This window comes from Onychomys torridus, chromosome 8 (genome assembly GCF_903995425.1).
Source record: "Onychomys torridus chromosome 8, mOncTor1.1, whole genome shotgun sequence".
Classification (NCBI taxonomy): domain Eukaryota; kingdom Metazoa; phylum Chordata; class Mammalia; order Rodentia; family Cricetidae; genus Onychomys; species Onychomys torridus.
This window is the reverse complement of record NC_050450.1, coordinates 91,472,184-91,496,954: the sequence shown is the minus strand read 5'-3', so window position 1 is coordinate 91,496,954 and position 24,771 is coordinate 91,472,184. Positions and strand designations below refer to the sequence as shown.

Sequence of the window (24,771 nt, the reverse complement as noted above, 5' to 3'; positions counted from 1 at the left end):
TAATTGCTCCCGAAAGAACTGATGACAGTTTATGTTCTCAGCAATAGCATATGACAGCATGTATTTCTCCATTCCATTTCACCACTGGATATTGTCCATCTGTTTGATGATTTTTGATCCAGATAACCTTTTCATCTTTCAGAATTATCAGTGAAAATCACCTGACTGAATTACATAAGGATACATTTGAAGGCCTGCTGTCCCTCCAGGTTTTGTAAGTTAGTTAAGCATATCTATTTGTAAGTTATGGGTTATCTATGGATGAACAAGGGATTTGAACTAGATAGATACTGACATCTCTTCAAGCAATAAAACTGTGCAATTATTGACTGGGTTTGACAGTGTTTGCTTAGAATCCCAGGACTGAGGAGGTAGAAGATAGGAGGATTGCTCAAAGTTGGAGATCTTCATGGTCTGCAGAGTGGGTTTCTCAGCACTTCCAGGGCTGCTTGGCAAGACCCTGGCTCTAAAGGCAAAACCATAATAAAACAGAATCTGCAGTTATGCCAGTCAGGGGTTGAGGGGGGAGGGCTCAGCCCATCTCTAACATGAAAATGCCTTCTATCCATTTTAAATCTCTTAAATCATATAGACGAGCTTCAGATAGAAGAACTCCGTTTGCAGGGGGAAATGTTAGTAAGGTCTGAGCAATTACTGGACCTCAGATGACCCTTGCTTTCTAAGGCATATGCCTGTATTTGGATCTAGTCTGTCATACCTCGATCAGGTCTGGCCCATGTTCTCATTTACTGTAGGAGTGGTTTGACACCTTTAGAGGACTTGTGCCAGTGCCTTCTTTGTTGATGTGACAGGGTGACTGATGAGGACAGCTGGGAGGAGGCAGGATTCAGTCTGGCCTTCAGTTCAAAGGTTTTTGGTTTATGGTAGCTGGCTCCATTATTTCTTGGGTCTGCGTGTGGGCTTGCAAATCCAACTAACAAGTCTAATTTACTAATTTAGACTTTGCAAGAAAGATTTAAGACAGTGTAGTAGGTTGTGAGAAATTAATGTTAACTTTGAATAGTTGTACCAAAGAGAAGCAAATAGACAACTATATTAATTTGAAAGTCATTAACCCAGAACGTTTTCCCCTCTTTGAGATATGGTCTCATGTAGCTCAGGCTTGCCTTAAACTCTCTAAATAGCCAAAGCTGGCTTTGAATTCTTGAATCTCTTGCCTCTATTTTCTAAATGCTAGGCATTTATTACACACATTACAGGCATTCATTATCACACAATTTATATAATTCTGGGAATAAAATTCAAGATTTTGTACATGCTAGGCAAGCACTCTACTAACCACAATAATACCCTATGCTCTTTTGTTTGCTTTTGAGACTAGGACTCATATGTATCCCAGGCTGACCTTGAATTTGCAACAGTCCTCCTACTTTGGACCCCTAAGTGCTAGGATTGCATGCATGTGCCATCATACCTAGTTTCTTATTTATTTATTATTTTTTACATTTTCTTTATTAAGAAATTTTCTACTCACTCCACATACTATCCACAGATCCCCCCTCCTCCCTCCTCCCACTCTCCAGCCCTCTTTCCTGAGCCACCCCGCATCCCCACATCCCCCAAATCGAGGTCTCTCCTGGGGAGTCAGCAGAGCCCAGCATCCTGAGCCTAGGCAGGTCCAAGCCCCTTGCCACTGCACCAAGGCTGTTCAAGGTGTCACACCAGAGGCACCAGATTCCAGAAGCCTGTCCATAGACCAGGGACAGATCCCGATCCCCCTGCGTGGGTGCCCCCCAAACAGTTCGAGCCAAACAACTGTCTTCTGTATCCAGAGGGTCTAGTCCAGTCACATGGGGGCTCCACAGCCACCAGTCCACAGTTCATGGGCTTTCATTAGTGTGGCCACAGACCTAGTTTCCTACAATAATTTAATCTGAATTAAACTGACATTGAAATACTAAATAAGTAGCTAAATGCTAGATTGTATGAATAATATTAACATGATTAAGTCATTAGGAGAACAGACTGGTATTATAGTTTTTAATGTAATAATTTTTATGCCTATGTGAAAATAGACAATAAAAGATATGACTAGTGGCACATGCCTTGAACCACAGTACTAGAGAGGTAGAGGCAGGCAGATCTCTTGAGTTTGAGGCCAGTCTGGTCTACATAGTGAGTTCCAGGCTAGCCATGACTATAGTGTCTAGATACCCTATAAAAAAGTAAAAATCTTAACATTGTTGCCAAGGAGGGGATATTTGCAATAGTAATTCTGTTTGTTTAGAGATAAGCATGCGCTAGGTTGTTCAGTGGGAAAGCTTGCTTGGACTTCCCATAGGGTTCAGAGTGCTGTACATCCTTAATTTAGCTTAATTGAGCTAAATAAAAATGACATTTAAAAAAATGCATGGGGTATACTTTCTATTTGAGAGCATTAGGGGAGTACATATATAGATCTTTACGTGGTTTAAAAAATTTTCCATCTGCTGAGTGTGGTGGCGCATGCCTTTAATCCCAGCATTCCAGAAGCTGAGGCAGGCGGATCTCTCTAAATTTGAGGCCAGCCAGGACTACAAAGTGAGATTCATCCTAAGCCAAACCAGAAACATTTTCCTTCTATTGACACTTAGAGAATGGCCATGATTGCACTGGTTCTGCTTTTGTATTGGTAGTTTTGGGGACCCTTTGCATCTGAACCCCCGAACTGTAAAAAAAAATGTTTGGAGGAAAACAATAAAATACCCGAGTAGAGTAGTCTTCTTATTTATTTTAGTTTGTAAACAGTTGGTTCATAATAACATAATTTATTGTCATTTATTTAAATGTCCCTCAATTTTAAAAAATGTGCTAAACCAGAATATGCCCAATACTGTTGGAGGCACAGAGATGAGTAAGACAGGGTTCCTTCCCTCTCAAACTCAAGCACTTAGAGAGAAACAAACACAGGAGCATGAATATTAATGCTGCGGAGATGCAGAGAGGGTTCAGCCATAAAGTCATAAACTGAAATTTTTTCCAAATAAGCCACTGTTCTTGAACTCATCAACTCAAATATTTGTGTCAGTCTCAAACTTGGTGGGCAATGTAGATGACTTAGACTCAATGCTTTCAAGGAATTTATTATTAGAAGAAGGGTTGTGAAAATAATTTCAAAAGTATGAGGGGGCTGGAGAAATGGCTCATCAGTTAAGAGCACTTGCTGCTTTGCAGAGGACCAGAGTTCGGTTCCCAGAATCCACATCAGGGAGCTCACAACCTTCTGTGCTTCTAGCTCCAGAAGATGTGATGCCTTTATTGGTCCTCTGTGAGCACCTGCACACACACACACACACACACACACACACACACACACACACACACACACAAATACAAATTTTTCTTTAAGTAATGAGGCCTGGGGATAGGGCTCAGTGGGTAAAAGCGCTAGCCAGGAAAGCCCAGTGACCCGTATTTGGTCCTCAAAACCCACATTAGAAAAAAGACAGATGTCACAGTGTGAATCTTTCATCCCAGCACCACTGTGTAAAAATGAGGACAGACAGGAACAGGAAGTGTTTTCCAACAGCTGGCCTCCAGTAAGTAATGTGGCGGAAACGAGAGAGTCCTGATTCAACAAAAGGAAAGATAGGAGCTGATTTCTGAAACTGTCCTCTAGCCTCCACACATGTATACATTCATACATACATTTTTTTTTGTTTTAGGTCACTGAGGTATAAATTTTGTCTAGAGTACAGAAGAAGAGAAAAGACTTGGATTTGGTTCAGTGAAGCTGTTCCTACATAATTCTATTTGGATAAAACCTTGAAGAATTACTGGGAATCATTCGATAGCCCTTTGGGGAGAATGTGCTAAATACTAATAACAAGAGTGAAGTAAAGCCGAACCCATCCAAGAGTTTGAGGGTGCCATGGGCACCTGCAGAGAATAAGAGAAAGAAGAACAGGGCCAGGCCTTCTTAGATTTGAATGCCAAGCTGAGGAGCCATGATGGTACCATGGCACTGTAAAAAGAATCCTCATAGCATCACCTGGAGAGCTTGTTAGAACTGGATTATGACAGTGCCCCCACCCCAGTTACCAACTCAGTCTAGAGTAAGGCTGATTTCTACCTTCTAAAGTTCCCAGAGGCCAGATTTGTGCCTGTACGTACATTCAGTACTCGGGGCTGAAGTGAGAGGTGTGCATTCTATGTTATGTTCAAAACAAAAGTCACTTAATAATTATTCTTCTCTTGGGAAAGACTACCTCCAAAATTTACCAGCATCTATAGCTACCTTTTTATATTTGAAGATCATGAAGGTTGAGACATTTAGAATAGATGTAGATTGGTGTAGGGGCTCCAGAAAGTTCAAGTATAAATCCAATGGTTTAGAGTCTAGACAAAAACAATATTATCAATTCTAAATTCTATTGTTTATTCATACTAATTAGATATCTAATAGCTAATCAAAGCAATATTTCCCTTTTACTTTTCCTAGGGATGTATCCTGCAATAAAATACGCTATATTGAAAGAGGGACATTTGAATCATTACCTTTTTTGAAGTACCTGTAAGTTACAAATACAACTCATTTACATTTGGAATTTTATAACCCCATGCTACTTATTCTGTTACGTGCTTAAAATTTTGCTAGTAGGAAATAAGCCAGACTTAGAACAACAAATATTGCATGTTTTCTCTCATCTGTAGAGGCTAGACTTACACCCCCCCTTTTTTTTTCAGTGCTGGGGACCGAACCCAAGGCCTTATACTTGCTAAGCAAGCATTCTTATCAATGAGCTAGATTCACAACCCTTAGACTTACATGTAAATACATTATACATATACAAATGTAATAAACTTTAAGGCTAATAGAAAGTAACTACAATTACAAAGCAAGTTATTTTTGTTTGTGTGCCTGTGTGTGTGTGTGTGTGTGTGTGTGTGTGTGTCCCATGTGGATATGTGCATATTCTCATGCTTATACAGATCACAGAACTTGAGTTCTGTCCTTCCACCATGTGAGTTCTGAGGCCTGAACTCAGGCTTGGTGGCAAGCATCTTTACCCACTGAGCCATCTCACCAGGCCACCTTCTTTTAGTTTATGGTAAAAATGAGTAAGATTTGAATCACCACACAGCACTGGTTTTTAGTCAGTGTGGCTGTGTACCCAAGTGACATTTGTCAACTATGGATTTGCAATGGGCATCTAGTGTGCAGACACCATAGCTGTTCTAAACATCCTCCAGTGTATAGTACAAACCTACATAACAGAGAGGTCCAGCCCAAAATTTCGGTGATACTGAGGTTGTGAAACCCCCTCCTAGTGAAGTAAGCTCATTGAAAAAAGGATTTATTTATAATATTTATTTATATTTATAATTCACTGTAGTTAGTGCATTGCACATGTCAATATGAAGTGTAAATCATAAGCCAGTATCATTCACAATGAGATTTTCTTAGTGAATTGAGAAAACATTGAAACCTTCTGAGAAAGGTTGTGTTTCATCATATTTATATTAGAATAATTGTTAAATGATAACTGTTCTGAAGAATTTTTTTCTTTTGGCTTATGTCTTTAATTTTTAAAAATGATTTTAGGAACCTTGGGTGCAATTTACTCACTGAATTGAGCTTTGGAACATTTCAAGCATGGCATGGAATGCAGTTTTTACAGAAGTTGTAAGTGAAGTAAAAGTTAAGCACATGTAAATACTTATTTGTGTGTTAAAACCCCAATGGAGTATTGATTCGCCGAGTGTAAACCCTGTGTGAACTGTGGATAGTTTGTCTTAAGGTCCATTCATTCTTTCCCAATGAGGAAACTAAGGCCCAGGAGACCAGGAGAGCTGTGTGAATTACAGGACATGATCTGCTTTCCTAGTCCCGACCTTCAGCACAGACATTACAAATAACACCACTCAAGTAACACTCACTAGGTATCATCATGGGGCCCTAGTGCTGGGGCTCTGATGTGTGATGCTTTTGGAAACCCACTGTGATTTCCTCTCCCATGCACAGTTCCCAAAGAACAAAGATTAACACCAAGTCTTCCAGGGAGCAAAAGGTGTAGGTGCTTCCTCAGAAATGTAAAGCTGAGAATTCACCCTGTGAACTTTCTCCCCATCACTCAGAACATTATTTTTCAGGAAGTATATGCCTCTGAAGTCATGGATTCTCTGTGGATAAGAGGCACCTTTGCATCATGGGATAAGATGCCATCTGCATTAAACTATATAGTTAAAAATATTCATAAGATCTGTTGTTCTAGCCTGGTTCTATATAATACTTTTCTTTTTCAAGAAGAAAGTGAAATTTATTAGTTTTTAGCTAGTGTTTGTCAGGCATTATGGCATATGCTTAAATACCAGCAGTTGCACTCAGGAGACAGAGGCAGGAGGATCATAAATTGGAAGCAGTCTTGGACTAATAGTAGACTCTTGTGTCAAAACAAAACAAAACAAAACAAAACAAAAACCCCACTTTGTGTGACATTCAGTGACCAGGAAGGCATTATAAACTCAAGTTGGTTCCCATTGGAGGAAGGGTTGGGATGTGCTGGAGCTGGATGAACTGTTCTGTAGATGCTTTGTAGCAGTCCCCTCTCTCCAGCACAACTTGCTGACTCATAACTTGGGGAAAGGCACCACAGGTCTGCTTTTCAGGCAGAGGAGCATGGATGGTGGGTTAGGAAAGACTCATGCAGGAGACACTGACTTGTTATCTCTAGTGTGTGTCCATCTTTGCAGAAAGGGAGCTTGCTTCCCAGTGATGAGAAAAGCAGAGCTAACTGGTATTGGACATTGATATTCACATCATGTGATCTGAATGGAATGGTACCTCTCAGAATTCAGTTACTATCACAGATTGGCCCAGTGAGGTAGGCACAGTGTATGCTTGTAGGCCCTCAGATGCTGAGGCAGGAGGATGTCTTGAGCCCAGGAGTTCAAGGCTGACCTAGGCAGGATAGTTAAGAATTCATTAAAAAAGAAGAAGCTTGACAACAATGGATACAACCACCAAGTGTGCACTGGGACTCCTTTGTTAGGATCCAACACCCAACTCTGTGTGATAGATAGGGCAGTTTTCTTCAGGAAATATTTCCCATGGTAGGACAGAAACTGCTGCTGCTTCATCGTCGTAGTCCTTGTCATCTCTCCTCCTCCTCCCTCTTCTTGTCCTCCTCATCTTGTATTTTTTATTCTTCTTTCATACATTATATTCCAACTATACTTTCCTCTCCTTCCACTCTTCCCATACCCCCACTTCTTCTCTCTCCCAGATCCACTTCTCCTGCTTCCCTTTAAAAAAAAAAAAAAAAGAGCAGGCCTCCCAGGGATATCTACCAAAGATGACATAACAAGGCACAATAAAATGAGGCAGAAACCCTCCTATCAAGTCTGGATGAGGCAACCCAGTAGGAGGAAAAGGGACCCAAGAACAGCATTGTTAAATGAGCTTTATAGGTACAATGCCTTGAATAAGAGTAGAAATGTATGTACAGTATGTTCTAACCAAAATAACCTTAAATTTTTATCAACATACAAAAATCCATATCAGTGTAAAATATTTAAAACTGGTAGTTGCTTTTTTTGTTTAAATGATTATTCAATATTTTACCTTTTAATCCTATCATTTCTGTGACATTTACACAGTATAACAAAAATAACCTCAAATTTGTGTCAATATACAAAAATCCAAGCCAATGTAAAATATTTAAAATTCATTGCTTTTTAAAAGTAGATTCTCTCAGGATGATTTTTTTTCTAGATCCATCCATTTGCCTGCAAACCTCATGATGTCAGTGTTTTTCTCTACTGAGTAGTACTCCATTGTGTATATGTACCACATTTTATTTATCCATTTTTCAGTTGAAGGGCATCTAGGTTGTTTCCAGGTTCTGACTATTACAAATAATTCTGCTATGAACAAGCTGAGCATCTGCCCTTGTGGTATGATTGAGCATTCTTTGGGAATATGCCCAAGAGTGGTATAGCTGGGTCTTGGGGGAGATTGATTCCCAATTTTCTAAGAAAGTGCCATATTGATTTTCCAAAGTGGCTGTACAAGCTTGCATTCTCACCAACAGTGGTGCTCCACATCCTCTCCAGCATAAGCTGTCTTCAGTGTTTTTGATCTTAGCCATTCTGACAGGTATAAGGTGGTATTTCAGAGTCGTTTTGATTTGCATTTCCCTGATGATTAGGGATGTTGAGCAATTCCTTAAATATCTTTCAGCCATTTGAGCTTCCTCTGTTGAGAATTCTCTGTTTAGCTCTATAGCCCATTTCTTAATTGGACTGTTGGACATTTTGATGTCTAATTTCTTGAGTTCTTTATATATTCTGGATATCAGCCCTCTGACAGATGTGGGGTTGGTGAAGATCTTTTCCCATGCTGTAGGCTGTCACTTTGTCTTGTTGATCGTGTCCTTTGTTCTACAAAAGCTTCTCAGTTTCAAGAGGTCCCATTGATTGATTGTTTCTCTCAGTGTCTGTGCTGTTGGTGTTATATTTAGGAAGAGATCTCCTGTGCCAATGCGTTCAAGACTACTTCCTACTTTCTCTTCTATCGGGTTCAGAGTAACTGGATTTATGTTGAGGTCTTTGATCCACTTGGACTTAAGTTTTGTGTATGGTGACAGATATGAATCTATTTGTGGCCTTCTACATGTTGACATCCAGTTATGCCAGCACCATTTGTTGAAGATGCTTTCTTTTTTCCATTGTACAGTGTTGGCTTCTTTGTCAAAAATTATATGTTCATAGGTGTGTGGATTAATGTCAGGGTCTTCAATTTGATTCCATTTGTCCACATGCCAGTTTTTATGCCAGTACCAAGCTGTGTTACTACTGTAGCTCTATAGCAGAGCTTGAGGTCAGGGATCATGATGACTCCAGAGGATAGATCTAGAAAAAATCATCCTGAGTGAGGTAACCCAGACTCAGAAAGACAAACATGGTATGTACTCACTCATAGGTGGATACTAGATGTAAAACAAAGGATGTCTAGACTGCTACTCACAACTCCAGGGAGGCTACCTAGAAAAGAGGACCCTAAGAAAGATACAGGGATCGCCCAATGACAGAGAAATGGATGAGATCTACATGAGCAAACTGGACATGAGGGGAGAGTAAATGAAGGGCAAGGGTCAAGGGAAAAAGAGCTTAGGGGAGCAGGAGATCCCAGCTGGATCAAGAACAGAGAGGGAGAACAAGAAAAAAGAGACCATGATAAATGAAGACCCCATGGGAATAGGAAGAAGCAAAGTGCTAGAGAGGTCCCCAGAAATCCACAAAGATACCTCCACTGTAGACTACTGGCAATGGTCAGGAGAAAGTCTGAACTGACCTACTCTGGTGATCAGATGGCCGAACACTCTGTCATGATGGAACTCTCATCCAATGACTGATGGAAGCGGATGCAGAGATCCACAGCCAGGCCCCAAGTGGAGCTCCAGGAGTCTAGCCAGTGAGAAAGAGGAGGGACTATATGAGCAAGAATTGTTGAGACCAAGAATAGAAAAAGCACAGGGACAAATAGCCAAACTAGTGGAAACACATGAACTATGAACCAATAGCTGAGGAGCCCCCAACGGATCAGGCCCTCTGGATAAGTGAGACAGTTGATTAGCTTGAACTGTTTGGGAGGACCCCAGGCTGTGGAGCCAGGACCTGTCCTTGGTGCATGAGCTGGCTGTTTGGAGTCTGGGGCCTATGCAGGGACACTTTGCTCAGCCTGGGTGAAGGGAGGAGAGGACTGGACCTGCCTGTATCTACCAGGTTGAGCTGAATCCCCAGGGGAGTCCTTGCCCTGGAGGAGATGGGAATGGGGGGGGTGTGGCTAGGGGGAGGGTGGGAGGAGGGAGGACAGGGGAATCCATGGCTGATATGTAAAATTAAATTAAATTATAAAATAAAAAAAATGTAAAAAAGTAGATTCAATAATCTACCCTTTTATCCTATTTCTATATCCCTTCTTTTTCTTTTTTAAACAAGATCCCTGAATCTAATCTGCTCTGTTCAGCTTTTTTCGTGACCATTACCAATAACAACTTGTAACCAACTCCGCTAAATGATGACAAATATCCATAGCCCACTAAATGACCAAAAACCTCTTGGGAATGTGAGATTTGTGTTCTTAAAATGACTTCCTGCTGTCTGGGGGCAATGGCATCTTTAGGAGACCCTGAAAAAATACTGGGCTAATTGTCAAGTCCTGGAAGTGCTAGCTCTATCATTTGTTGCCCAGTCTCTGTGTGATGGAAAAGTGCAGGTTTGTCTCAAGTCCTGGCTGGAGCAGTCTGTGAGGCCGGACCATCTCAGCTGGCCACCTTGAAACTGTTCTGAGCAGTTTGTAGTCCAAAGCTGATCTTTAGGTGGTGTTTGTTAGCTTAGTGGTGTTATCATAGTCCAGGTGGGATCGTTGTGGGGCCCCATCGTCCTTTTGGAGACTTCAAAGGTTGCTGTTAGGCATGGTCATGATTCACTGCAGAAAACTTAAATATTTTAAATGTCATATGCAGCAGATCTCAGAGAGGTTAAAGGACTATAATTTGTTATGTACATCCAGAGTACAAACACTTGATTCCTACTTACCTGATAGAGACTCAAACACGAAATCATGTACAGGAAGCTAGATGAAACCCTTTTCTAGAATTAGTACTCTATTTGACAATACCACAATAAAAAGTTTTATATATATATGTTAATCTTACAATTTTGATATAATATTCATACCATAAGAAAAGTTTTTTAAAGTCAAAATAAAACCAAAGAATCAATGAGACTAGTAGCAATAGAATAGTCCCTTAATTTTGCCGGGCGGTGGTGGCGCTCGCCTTTAATCCCAGCACTTGGGAGGCAGAAGCACGCAGATCTCTGTGAGTTTGAGGCCAGCCTAGTCTACAAAGTGAGATCCAGGAAAGGTACAAAGCTACACAGAGAAACCCTGCCTTGAAAATAAAAAAAAAAAAAGTCCCTTAATTTTGGTGTTTCTTCGGTCCTGTATCAGGTGGTTCTTCTGACATGAGACAGAGATTTTAGATTTTACTTTAACAAGCTTGCTTGGGTTTAGAGAAGGAGAGAACCATGCTCCAACTCCAAAACCAGCTTAAATTTTTAATTGAACTGTGACTATAAAAAGACCATTTGCATTATATGTTTGTAGAGAACAGCAGAAACAAACATTTAGGATGATTTATGAAATTTTATCCTATGGGAAATGTGATATACCAATAGGCCAGTTTACTCCTTTCCTTGGGACATTTTCTCTGGATGATTCATCCTTTTACTTCAGATGTCTCATTTGTCCAGTAGTCTTCAGAATCCTTAGCTGATTGCCTTCATTCTCCTAGAAAGACAAAAACAAAACCCTGCCCCAATCTTAACTTTGGGGAGTTTCCCTTTTGGCAGGTTTTGTTGATAAAATGAAAGGCATGTGTTAGTGTTATAAGTTAGTTTAGATTGAATGGTCATGCTGGTTGATGAACTATTACCTCTTCTAATCAATAAGTTTCTTGTTCCAATCCAATCTTTATCAATCTTGATGGTATCCACAGCTTTTCTTCTCCTGTAGAAACAAAAGCAAAACCTCTTCCCAAATGTAACACATACCCTGGTTTCCATTCTGAGGTCAACACATCTTTAAAGTATACAGACTGATTTAATTCGGTAGTTTTTTTCTAGTAGCCAATGTCTCTTCACAGCTGTTGTTTCTTTCTCATTAGCATTTAGAATATTTAAAGTTAACAAAACATTATGTAATTGATCTCTGTGGGTCTTTTTACTCTTCTGTTTATTAAGCATGTCTTTTAGAGTTTGATTAGATCTTTCTATAACTGCTTACCCTGTAGGATTGTGTGGTATACCTGTAATATGCTTTATGTTGTAATATATAAAAAACTGTTTCATTTTACTAGAGACATATGCTAGAGCATTGTCAGTCTTAATTTGTACAAGTATTCCCATGATGGCTATGACTTCTAACAAATGGGTGATTATAGAATCAACCTTTTCAGAACTCAAAGCAGTTGCCCATTAAAATCCTGAATATGTGTCTATGGTATGATGTACATATTTTAATTTTCCAAATTCTGTGAAATGAAACACATGCATTTGTCAAATTTCTTTGAGTACCCTTTGGGTTACTTCATGCAGGTAGTGGAATTTGATTATACAAGGAACAAGTAGGACATTTTCTTATAAATTCTATCTCTGTTCCTTTGAAATCCCTTTATCTTCATGGCCCTTGACTAATTTCTTACCCTTTGTGGGTGCTCCTGTTTAGACACACATATCTAATGATTCAAACTAACATACACAACAATAGAGAACATGTGGTGTCTTTCTGGGTCTAGGTTACCTCACTTAGAATGATTATATCTATATCTACTTATATGCAAATAATAAATATGCAAATTAAATATAAAAATTTCATTTTTCTTTATAACTAAATAATAGCCTTTTGCATACATGAAGAACATTTTCATTATCTAGTCGTCTATTGATGGATATTTAGGCTGTTTGTATTTCCTGGCTATTGTGAAAAGAGCAGCAGAAATCAGGGGATAGCAAGTATCTCTGTAATATGAAATAGAGTTCTTTGACATTAAGCCCAGGAGTGATATTGTGTATACAATAGCTCCATCTCTAGCTTTTTTGAGGAATCTCCCCCACTGGTTTTCATAGTACACCAGTTTGTACTCCCATGGGCTCTTTGTTACCACTGAGCTGGAGAATGAGGAATGATCCAGAGCAAGTTAAAACAACACACTTTTCATTACATATTATAGAGATTGAGTTAGATTTTTCTCAATAAATAAATTATTCTGTAGTGTGATGAGCCTTTGATTAAATTTACAGAGTTCTGAAAAAGGTGGTTCTGGCTTTTTTTTTTTTTTTTGACAATTCACCATTTGATAGAGGAATGAATTCTGATGTTCTTACATTGCTGTTTTTATTAATGTCACCGTGTTGTCATGACTTTAAGTCTCTAAAGTCTCATTGACAGTGGACTAGTTAGGTATTAGTCATGGAAATGATTAGGGAAAAGAATAAAAAAAACTATACTTTGCATATAGAGGCATTCTCAGATAAGCACAGAAAGTTTAAACCACTAAACCATTATTTCTAAGCCAATCATGACAATGCTCATGTCTGTAATCCCAGCACATGAGATTTAAATCAGGAGGATCAGAGTTTCAAGGCCATCCTGATATGCTTAGTGAGTTCTAATTTGGGGCTAACCTTATTTACATGAGACTGTGTCTCAAAAAACAAACACACAAAACAAGAAATAATTTCTAACTCATTATTTTATACAATTAATACACACTGAAAAAAGAAGAAATTTTGAAGTTTTTCCATATTAAGTCCTCTGAAAATCAGTGTTAAGTTGCAGCTCTCTTAAATCTTTTCTAATAAGTTAAACACAAGCCCTGGTGTCCCAACTGACTTGAAATTCCTACCTTACTATTTATGATCATAGAAACACAACAAGTTATGTAGTCTCTGTGTACCTGGTTTCCTCATGGGTAAATGGACCAATTATAACCTGGACCACTTAAGATATTATTACAGTTAAACATAAAACAGTAATCACAGATGCCTGGAAGCACAATGGATTTTTTTTTAATACAACATTGTATTATTTCTTTGAGAATTTCATACAGTGTAGTTTAATGATACTCACCTCTCTCCTCCTCCAGACCCCTCAGATCCACCCCTGATTTCATGTCCTCTTTTTTTAAATATTCATTGTGGTGGTTTGAAAGAAATGTCCCTCATTGTCTTAGTCATTTGAATCCATGGTCCTCAGTTGGCTCCATTTAAGGAGGTTTAGGAAATGCGAGCCTTGTTTAAAAAGGTCCATCATTAGTGATGAGCTTTCATAAAGACTTGCATCATTTCAAGTTTGCTTTCTCTGCTTCCTGTGAGCCCTGAGCTTCCTACTCCTGCTGTCATTTCTGTGCTTTACCACCATCATGGACTCTTTTCTGTATGTTGCCTTGGTTAAGAGTGCTTTATCACAGCAATAGAAATACACCCATTGTATTCCTATGCATTCCTAATTGCGGAAGCATTACTGGAGCACGGTTGTCCTATCAGGAGTCTCACTCTGAAAAACTTATTTTCCCCACTCCAGAAACATTCAGCTGTCCACAGCTGTCTTTAGTTAGGGGTGTCTCTTAGTTAGGGTTTCAATTGCTGTGAAGAGACACTATGACCATGACAACTCTTACAAAGCAAAACATTTAACTGGGGCTGGCTTATAGTTCAGAGGTTTAGTCTGTTATCATCATGGTGGGAAGCATGGTGGCATGCATCCAGATATGGTGCTGGAGAGGTAGCTGAAAGTTCTTCATCTGGATCAGCAGGCAGCAGGAAGAGAGAGTGAGCCACTAGCCCTGGCTTGAACTTCTGAAATCTCAAAGCCCACCCTCAGTGACACACTCCCTAATAATGCCCCTCCCTATAGGCCTATAGGGACATTTTCATTCCAACCACCATAGGGTGGGGCTTATGAGCCCCTTTCCCCTCCAGCACAATCAATGTTGGCCAAAATAATTATTAATATGTGATATAGACATGCACTGAATTGATTAGCTTTAACCTGAAGGCAGATTTTCTGTTTGATTTCAATTCTTCTATTCTATTTTTTGTTTTTGTTTGTTTCCCAGCCTGGGCACCAAAACAAGGCCTGTGTCAACACAGTGGGAGAGAGAATTTATTGATTTCATTGATGTATAAACAGTATTGCTTATTTATCCAGCAGACATTTTTGAAATACCGTAGTGATTTCAGGCACAGGAGGACAGTAACAGTAAGTTCTGGTCCCTGCCCGCAGAAGTTCATGGACCAGGAGACAGACAAATGGTGACAGGCACTGTCACACAGGCTTGGTTAGCCAAGAATACAAGTGAGCATTTGATGGAGTTTGGATATGACCAGTTCCTCCTCTGACATCCTTTTTTTTTTTTCTCCAAAGCCAGGGAAGTAATCTCCCTGTCCCCCAACCCCTCTCCCACAAACTTTTCCTCCCTTAACTGAGTGAATTAACAACAAATTATATTTTTAAAAATGGACAAGCATCTTGGATTGTGAGAGTCATTAAAAATCATGTTTCCTACATTGAAAGGTTTTACTACCAGTGTAGGATTTAAAAAAATTTTTAGATTTATGTATTTTTGTGTCTGAGTATTTTACCTGCACGTGTGTCCATGCACACCATGCCCTCAGAAGTCAGAGAGGACATTGGATCTCCTGAAACTACACTTATGGATGGTTATAAACCACTGTGTCGATGCTGGGACCTGACCCTGGGTCCTTTACAAGAGCAGATATCTTACAGATATCTCCAGCTCCTCATCTGTAAGATATTTGAATGAAAAATTCTTGGCATTTTTTCTTTGCAATCCCCCCTTTTTTTCCCTGTTTTTCTCCCTATGGTCTTTTTATTTTCTATACATGTGGATTGTTTCCAAACTATGAATGTTTATGGAGTCTAGGGGTGGTTTATAAGTAAACTAAAACATTTTTTAATGTCTACTCATTTATTTTGTGCCTATGTGTGGATACATGTGTGCTAGGGCATGTGATTGTCATGATATGTATGTAGAGGTCAGAGGACAACTTGGGGAAGTCAGTGTTTTCCTCTCATCGTGCAGGTCCTGGGGATTGAATCTGAATTGTCAGGCTTGGTCAAATTGTTAAGCTCCTTTACCTGTTGGGCCATCTTGTTGGCCAACAAAGCAATTTAAAAAAAATTCCATACCAAAGAAATGAATGTAAACTTTATAAGTAGACTCATGCACATTGAAAATGCTGGTAATTTCAGTTACTTTGTATTTTTCAGGATTCTCAGCCGTAATCCTCTCACAATTGTTGAAGATCCTTACTTTTTTAAATTGCCAGCAGTAAAATATCTGTAAGTATTGTGATGATAATCTTATAGTTCATGAGATGATTCCTGCCCTTATTGGTTTTCACTGGAGAGTATTTTTCTCATTTCTTATTAATTCTTTGATAATATCATATACTGTGTTTTGATCATATTCATCCCTTCCTCAACTCTTCCAAATCCACACCCCTTCCCTACCCACCCAACTTTGTGTTCTTATACTTTTGTGTGTGTGGCTTTCCAATGGAGCATGGTCAGCCTGTCTGGGGCCACACTCTTAAAGCAGGCCTCCCCTTTCCAGTTGCTATCAGTTGCCAATAACCCCTTAGCTAATGGCATCATTTCATGTCCTCTCTTTGTCTGGCTTGTGTTTATATGGGTCTCATACATACATGTTGTCACAATTGCCATGATAGGTTTGGAAAACATTGCTACCTTGTACTCATCCATAGCATCTGGCTCTTACAACCTTTTTGCCCTCTCTTCCACAATGACTCCTGAGCCTTAAGAGAGAGGTGTGATGTAGAATGTCTGTTTAGAGCTGAGTATTCTGCAGTCTCTTATTCTCTAACAATGACCTCTGTGGGTCTCTGTGTTAATTGCCATCTATTCCAAAAAGAATCTTCTCTAATAAGGGTTGAGGGAAGCCTTACTCTAGGGATTTAAAGATTTTTATTTTATTTAGTACTATGTCCTTTAGCAGAATGATAATAGTAGGTTTACCTCTAGGGCCTAGAGCCCCTATAGGCACAAATTCATGCCTCAATAATGTGCCAAGTATGGGTTTCAGCTTGTGGAGCAGATCTTAAATTTCATCAGAAAATGGTTGTTTATTCTTACATTGTGCCAGTATTAATCAGTGAGCATGCTTTGCTCAGCCAATTATTATTTTAGCTTGCAGGATTCATGATTAAGATTGATGATTACTTTCTCCTCTGGTATTGTGCATAGCACCTTCCAACACTATTAAAGCTAGCCAGTAAATATGAAACTTCCAGTTGAGTACCAATTTGATTTCTCTATATTCTGTGGCTCAAGTATGTGATATCTTCTGCAGTGAGGTAATATCATCAAGTTATAGAAGATAACCAAGAGCATTAGCAATAACCTATAATATTTGGAGATCTATGGGACCTCATAGGCCAATAACTCCAAAACAAGTAACCTATTCCCAATAATGAGCTTTTTATTTGTTAGCCTGTGGTATGTCATAAGGAAACTGTTTCCTTATTATAGGTTACTCCAATTAAAGTGTGTGTGTGTGTGTGTGTGTGTGTGTGTGTGTGTGTGTGTATTTCTGTTGCTGTGAAGAGACACTGTGACTACAGCAACTCTTATAAAGGAAAACATTTAATTGGGGCTGGCTTACAGTTTCAGAGGTTTAGTCCATTATCATGGTGGGACATGGTGGTATGTAGGCAGACATGGTAATGGAGAAGTAGCTGAGAGGTCTAGATCTTGACCGACAAGTAGCAGGGAGAGATTGCCACACTGGGCATGGCTTGAACATATATGAGACCTCAAAGTCTAACTCCACAGTGACATACTTCTTCCAACAAGGCCACACCTACTCCAACAAGGCCATATCTCCTAATAGTGATGTCCTTTATGGGCCAAGCAGTCAAACACCTGAGTCTGTGGGGGCCATACCTATTCAAATCCCCCCTCCCCCGAGTGTGTATGTATGTGTGTGTGTGTGTGTGTGTGTGTGTGTGTGTGTGTGTATGTGTGTGTGTGATATCTTCTATCAAAAGATCTTTAGTGTTAGTTATTCTTTTCTGTATTTTGTCCTCTACCTTGCCCATCAAAGAGTATTTTTTCTTAAGGATAAAAAAGTCACAGTTTCAGTTTTAACTTGATTATTTTAAAATGCTATGAAAAGGCTGGAGAGGTAGTTCAGTAGTGGAGAAGAATGTGTACTACTTTTGCAGAGAACCTGAGTTTTGATTCCTGGCTCCCAAGCTGGCTGATTATAACTGCCTTTGTTTCCAGCTCTGGAAGAATCTGATGCTTCTGGCTTTCTTAGACACCTATACTCACAGATTCCCACACATAGACACATATACACACAATTTAAAATAAAATTAATCCTTTCAAATGTTATTAACAAAGAAAATTATGAAGAAAGGATAAATAAAGACATGCAGCCTGGGGAAAGACCAACATTAGAGATCATAGAGAGATATGCAACATGGACAAAGCTGGTCTCAGCAGTTGAGATCTTTTGCTGCTCTATTGTGAGGACTATCATTTGAATCCTAACACCCATGTGGGTAGCTCACAACACACTTTGACTGCATTCCTAAGAGATCCAGTCCTCTTTTCTGGCTTCTATGGCACCCACACACATTCACGTGCATCTGCTTAGGCACACAGATACATATACACACAAAATAAGTCAAGAAGAGAGGTGAGTATATCATTGTTTCAGAAAGCAAAGAAGTGTAAGTATATACTATTTTTAAAAAGAACAGGAAATAGAAATAGTGGTTATGTGGTCAATGCAATATGAAAATGAGAAGTAAGAAGATAGAATTCTGTTCAGTGCCATCTTGTTAAGTGGATGGTGTAAGTGGTAGCCTTAGATATAATATAGTAAGCTCTATCGAAGGTTCTTCTCTGATGGGTTTACTTACTCCTGAGCCAGACAGCTTCATAGGAAAGCCAGGATTTAAATAACCACGTGTGATGAAAATGGTTCCTCATGAAATCTGGCTTTCTCCTTCAGAGACCTGGGGACAACACAAGTGCAACTGACAACGCTTGAGAATATCCTCATGATGACTCTGCAGCTGGAACATCTGTACGGTTCATTTTCTTAGAATAATTTCACCTAGCTCTTTTTAAAGTTTGTTTTATGCTAGCTTTTTATTTTATTAATTTCTTGTCAAGATTATTGAGATAAATTTTCATGCAATTAAGTTCAAGTACAGAGTTTGATATGTTTGCATAGTTGGCTAACCACTACCACAGAGCTTAGGTAATTCTGCACTCTGTCGCCCCCAAGAGGCCCATCATGGGCAGTGAGGTGGCTCAGTGCACAGCACTGTGAAAGCCTGGTGACCTGAGTTGAATTCCTAGAAACTACATTAAAGTGGGGGGAGAGAGCTAACTCAGCAAGGATGTCCTCTTACCTCCATGTGAATGTTCAGATGCACACATGAACACATACAATAATAAAAGTTCCAAGGCCCCTCATGTGCCTTTTCAGTCAGTCACTCCTTTCACCCTTTAATCCATTACTATTTTTATTTCTGAGCCTATAGTTTACCTTCTCCAGCACATCTCATAAATGACATCCCATAGTGTGTGGCCTTTTGGACCTGTCTTCTCTCCCTGAATGCTGTCTTTAACATATCTCATCAGCAGTGTATGGCAATTGCACCATTCACCTGGTCTTTGTTTTTAGTTTTTTTAAAGCACTTACCTGGATTAGGGGTGTAGCTCAGTTAGTAGAATTTTTGCCTAGCATGCATGATGCCATGGGTTTGATATAAACCAGGCATGGTGGTGAATACCTGTCCTCCCCAGCACTCACAGAGGGTAAGCAAGAGAATAAAAGTTTAAGGTATCTTTGACTACATAGGTAGTTCCTGACTAGCCTGGGATACATATGAGAGCCTGTCTCAACAACAATAAAAAGTTGTCTTCCTACTAGCTGATACCTAGTAATGTTTGTGTTCTTATAATCTAATTTGCATTTATTTAATAACGGGTACTGTGGAGTGTGTGGTTATACTCAGGTATGTTTTAGTGGTGTGTATTTACACCTGTGTCCATATCTGACTTGGATGTTTTTGTTCTTGTTGAACTTCAGTTATAGTTTGTCTTTGAGACAGAGTCTCTTTTATATAGCCCAGGTTGCCTTTGAACTTGCTGCTATCCTCTTGCCTTTGCCTCCTGAATTCTGGCTTTTCTGGCTTTGCAGGCTTTTGCCACCATACCCAGTGATCTCTTTTTCTCTGTTTATTTTGTGTGCATATGTTTGTGTGTGTGTGTGAATGTGTGTGGTGAGTGCATGCCATGGCACACAGGTGACGACCTAGGGACAACTTCCAAATGTCTCCTTCCACCATATGGTCTCTGAACATTGCAAATGCCAGTACCCACTGATCCACCTTGCTGAGTTATTTGCTTTCTGTACTCTGCATACAAGTCCTTTCTCCCAGATATGTGTTTAGTAAGTACCTTCTCTCTGCTTGTGGCTGGTGTTTTCACTAGTAACATATCTTCTGAAGAGCACATGTTTTTAAATTTTTATGTATGATGAGCAGTGTTTCTTCTATAGCATGTGCTTTTTTTGGTGACTTACGTAAGAAATCTTTGTCTGAGTTACCCACTGTTGGAACTGCAGCACAGGTGGGTAAGAATGGCATGGAGGGAATAGTCTGAAGGGTACCTGCTTGGAAGTCTTGCAGAGGGGACCAAGTAGTCAGGGTTTGCTGCAGCAGCAAGCATTGCCCCTCCCTCTCTTGTCAGCTGTACTCTGGCCCTTGCTGCAAAGAACCAGGCAGTGGCTACCAGCCTGGCATGATCTCTGCCTGCCACATTTTCCTCTTGGGCAAGGTAGCACAAGTTCCCCCATGGCTGTCTTGTTCTAGAAACAAAAATTTTTAAGAGGCAGGTGGCAGTTTTGCAGATGAGGTTTCTGAAGATTGAGTAGAAGCTACTCAAGATTCAAGTAACAGACAAGCTCATGGTCAGGTGATGCACAGTGCGTGCCTTCTCCAGCCTGACAGGAACCATGCAGCGGCTTCAAGACTTTCCAGATGCCTGTAGACTTTACCCAGAAGAATTACTGCTATGAAGCAGCTTCAGGTGAAATGTGCTCACAGAGAAATGCAGGTTTTCTGAGGAAGATCAGAAGGACCTGGAGCAGAAGTGTCAGTACTGTGGCAGCCTCTATTGATAAGAAATGGGACTTCATCCTGGTGATGCCCAAGATGGAGGTGAGGAGCAGCACACTGAACACAAAGAGGAACTACAGGCAGGGAAGAAAGCAAGAGCAGAAAAAGAATCAGCAGCAATAGAGTCCCAGTGCATCCCAAAGGACTCATGACATTAGCACTCTCCACCTCTAAAGAGTTGGACAGTGAGTCAGTGCAGGAATATGGTAGTCCAACCTGGAACACCAGTGGTGGTGGATAGTAAAGTGATGCTTTGGACTTCAACCCTGCCTTTTCTGTTAGAGTTGCACTTTGAACCACCGACTATTTTTTCACTCCACTCAGGACAAAAATATGTGTGCTGCAGTCAGAGCCAAGGCCGTGGCTGAGCCTTTCCTTTGGATAGTCTGAGATCATGTACTATCACAGGTATATACCTGACTCAAAAGAAAGGGAACAAAATGTTATAATAAAATCACTAAGAAAAAAAGTGTAAGGGTAATGAAGGCTTTTAAGTGTCAGCCTTGAAGCCTTCTTTTAGTATTCTGTAAGACAAATTACTAAATAGTTTTATTAATAAAAAACAAAACAAAACCAGAGCCAGATATTGGGGTAAAAACTTAGAGGTCAGGGAAGCAAAAAGAAGCCAGCTAGAAATCCTCAGCCAAAAAGAGAGAGGCCTGTATACTCATACCTATATGCCTTTCTGTCTCTGCCCTCTTACTTCCTCTCTCGGCCCAGCTACATCACTTCCTGCCTGTCTGTACAGACCTCCAGACCTTCGTGGTTATTGCTGGGATTAAAGGCTTATGCCATCACACCTGGCTCTGTTCCCAGTGTGGCCTTGAATTCACAGAGATCCAGATGGATCTCTGCTTCCTGAATGCTAGGATTAAAAGTGTGTACTACCTTTGCCTGACTCCTGTGTTTAATATAGTGGCTGACTTTTTCCTGTAATCTCCAGATAAGCTTTATTGGGGTGCACAAATAAAATATCACCACAGGATTCAATAAGCAAGGAAAAACTAATCTAAGGGCGAAGTAATGAATCTGCTCACACTATGTTCTATCTATCCATGTTTCTTTATTATTCCATCTTGTTCTTTCTGATGTCTTCCTTTTTATCAAATTTCCCAGGTTATATACCCATACAATCAGCAATCCTTTGGCCAAAGCAAGGTCACAAGGCTTGAATTCTTTCAGGGTCATAAAAGAGGATAAGTACTGCACCAGGCAGTTACTGTCAAGGTTTCCTTATGACTCAAGGTGGGAGTGACTTGTAAAAGCCTCAGTGAACTCTTAAAGGGCTTGAGAATCTTTCTAAACCCCTCCCTACTACTTCCTGTGTCTCTCTATATGACCCGTGTCTTCCAAAACTTCTATGGCTAATTCTGTTCAGCTAGTAGCTACTCTCCCCTCTGATTCAATGTAAACTTTATTGGCAGTCTCAGGAGTGTCAGAGTGCAATAATATCCCACAACATTTTCCCTTTTTGTCTAAATAAAAAGGGAAGATATTAGCTCTAACACAGTAAAACTATATACAATAAGAACCATTATCAACTAAGAATTACATTCACAGTGTCCAGTCCATTTGCATTTTGCAAATACAGAGAAAACACTTCATATCTATCCTATCTTGGTGAGTCCAAAGTTTCATACTTAATTCACTTTCTTTCCTAACTTGTATTAGCAACCCAAAACTATCTTTTTAGACCTCAAAACATTTTTTTAGATAAACAAATTTAAGCTTTTCTGTCTCTCAGTCTTGTACACTTTACACCTCTTTTGTGAGTTTCTGAATTTGGTAACAAGGAAAACTGTAACTATAACTATCTAGTCCTCAGCCCCATCAAAGACCCCGGAAAGATATAATATTACCTGAGAAAGCAGGAAGTACAGAGTAAACAGCTTCCAAAACTATAGAAACAACAGACATCTGGCTGCCTAGACAGTAACCCAAGGGTCCTCTGCAACATTGGGACATCCATCTTCAGCCTACAGGTCTAGAATATCTGACAGACTTTTCTGTAATGCAAGAATTTTGAGGACTTTCCTACTTTGTCTTAGCAAAGCTCAGCAGTCTCTATTTTTTTTTTGTCTTGTCCAATTTGGACAGTATACTTTGACTAGTTGAGGCAAGGGCAGTTTCTTGCCCAGCGGCTAACTTTGCCACAATGAAAGCAAACTCCATATGGAGGTTCTTTGAGGCCCATCCTTTTTTGAAGTAAATTTGTGCTCCTAGAAGCAGATGTGTCTCTCTGTCATGAAAAGCCTTGTTATTAAAACATCTTAATGGCTGGATAGTGATGGCACACACCATTAATCCCCTCCCACTTTGGGAGGCAGAAGCAGGCAGACCTCTTGCAAGTTCCAGGCCAGCCTGGTCTACAGAAGTAGTTCCAGGACAGATAGGGCTGTTATACAGAGAAACCTTGTCTCAAAAAACCAAAACCAAAACCAAACCAACCCCCCCCAAAAAAACCCAAAAACTTAAATGCCATATTCTGTAGGTTCCTGAAGTGTTTGAAGACCATCTGTCTATCTAAAATGTATCTGTCTGACCTTAAAAATATACCTAACAGGGCCATAGATTTGATTGTTAGATGACTAGCTACTAACCTGTATTTCTTAATTATCCTAAATAGTTTGTAATAACAACTTTCAAGGACTAGAATTTTACATTATGTTGTTGAATGGGCTGCATAGGTACAATACCTTAAATAAGATTAGAAACATATATACAGTATAGCAAAAATAACCTTAAATTTGCATCAATATACAAAAATCCATACTGATGTAAAATATTTAAGATTAATATTTGCTTTTTTAGTTTAAAAGATTCAATAATCTACCCTTTTATCTTACCATTCCTATATTCCCATTTTGTCATTCCATATTCCCATTTTTCTTTTCAGAACGAGATCCCAGAATCTAATCTCCTTAGTTTCCTCCCTGGCTATGACCAATAACAACTTGCAAATAACCCACCTAAATGATGACAAATATCCATAATCCACTGAACGACCAAAAACCACTCACCCCACCATTTGGGAATGTGGGCATCATGTTCTTAAAATTACTTCCTGTTGTCTGGTGGTAACTGCATCTTTAAGCTGCCCCAAGAAAATTGAGATAGTGGTCAAACTAGCTCTTGTCCAGTCTCCGTGTGATGGGAAAGTGCAGGGCTTGTCTGCAGTCCTGACTGGAGCAGCCTATAAGGCTGGACCATCTTAGCTAACTGATGTTAAGTTATCCTGAGCAGTTTGCAGTCCAAAGCTTATCCTTCGGTAGTGTTTGTCAGCTTATGGCATTACTACAATCCAGGTGGATTTGTCATTGTGGAACCCCATCATCTTCTTAGAGACCTCAATGGTTACTGCCAGGAATGGTCATGGATCACTGCAGAAAACTTAAACATTTTAAATGTCATATGCAGCAGATCTCTAAGAGGTTAAAGGACCACAATTTGTTAATTACATGCAGAGTACACAAACTTAATTCCTAGTTACCTGCTTCAGACTCAAGCCCAAAATCACCTACAGGAAGCTAGATGAAGCCTGCTTCTAGAATTAATGCTCTATGTGACTTTTTTGTTTGTTTGTTTTTTGAGACAGGGATTCTCTTTGTAGCTTTGGTGCCTGTCCTGATTCTCGCTCTGTAGATCAGGCTGGCCTTGAACTCACAGAGATCCTCCTGGCTGTGCCTCCTGAGTGCTGGGATTAAAGGCATGTGCCACCACCACCCGGCTCTATGTGACTTTTAATATCTGTCAGGAAGTTTAAAATATACATACATACATACACACACACACACACACACACACACACACACACACACACATATATATATATATATATGTATGCATGTATGTGTGTGTTTTATATATATCTTATAAATTTTGAGATAATATTTCTATCTTAAGAAAAGCGCTAAAGAGTCTAAAACCAAAGGATTATGAGATTGGTGACAATAGATTAGTCCCTTATTTTTGGTTTTCTTCTGTCCCATACCAGGTGGCTCTTCTGACATGAGACAGAGA

General features: G+C 39.7%; 1 protein-coding gene across 8 annotated transcripts in view; it reads left to right on the top strand.

The window, feature by feature from the left end:
- The window catches only part of LOC118589560 (titin-like), a 63,349-nt gene that overhangs the window by 19,153 nt on the left and 19,425 nt on the right, over positions 1–24,771 (top strand). For 3 of the 8 annotated variants that reach the window (XM_036196961.1, XM_036196955.1, XM_036196962.1), the window contains 5 exons: positions 143–214; positions 4,442–4,513; positions 5,546–5,626; positions 15,800–15,871; positions 18,573–18,647. In XM_036196961.1, the coding sequence (XP_036052854.1) occupies positions 143–214; positions 4,442–4,513; positions 5,546–5,626; positions 15,800–15,871; positions 18,573–18,647 (372 nt within the window). The remainder of the gene's footprint in view (positions 1–142; positions 215–4,441; positions 4,514–5,545; positions 5,627–15,799; positions 15,872–18,572; positions 18,648–24,771) is intronic. The other 5 variants (XM_036196956.1, XM_036196958.1, XM_036196957.1 and 2 more) reach the window with 5 other exon arrangements.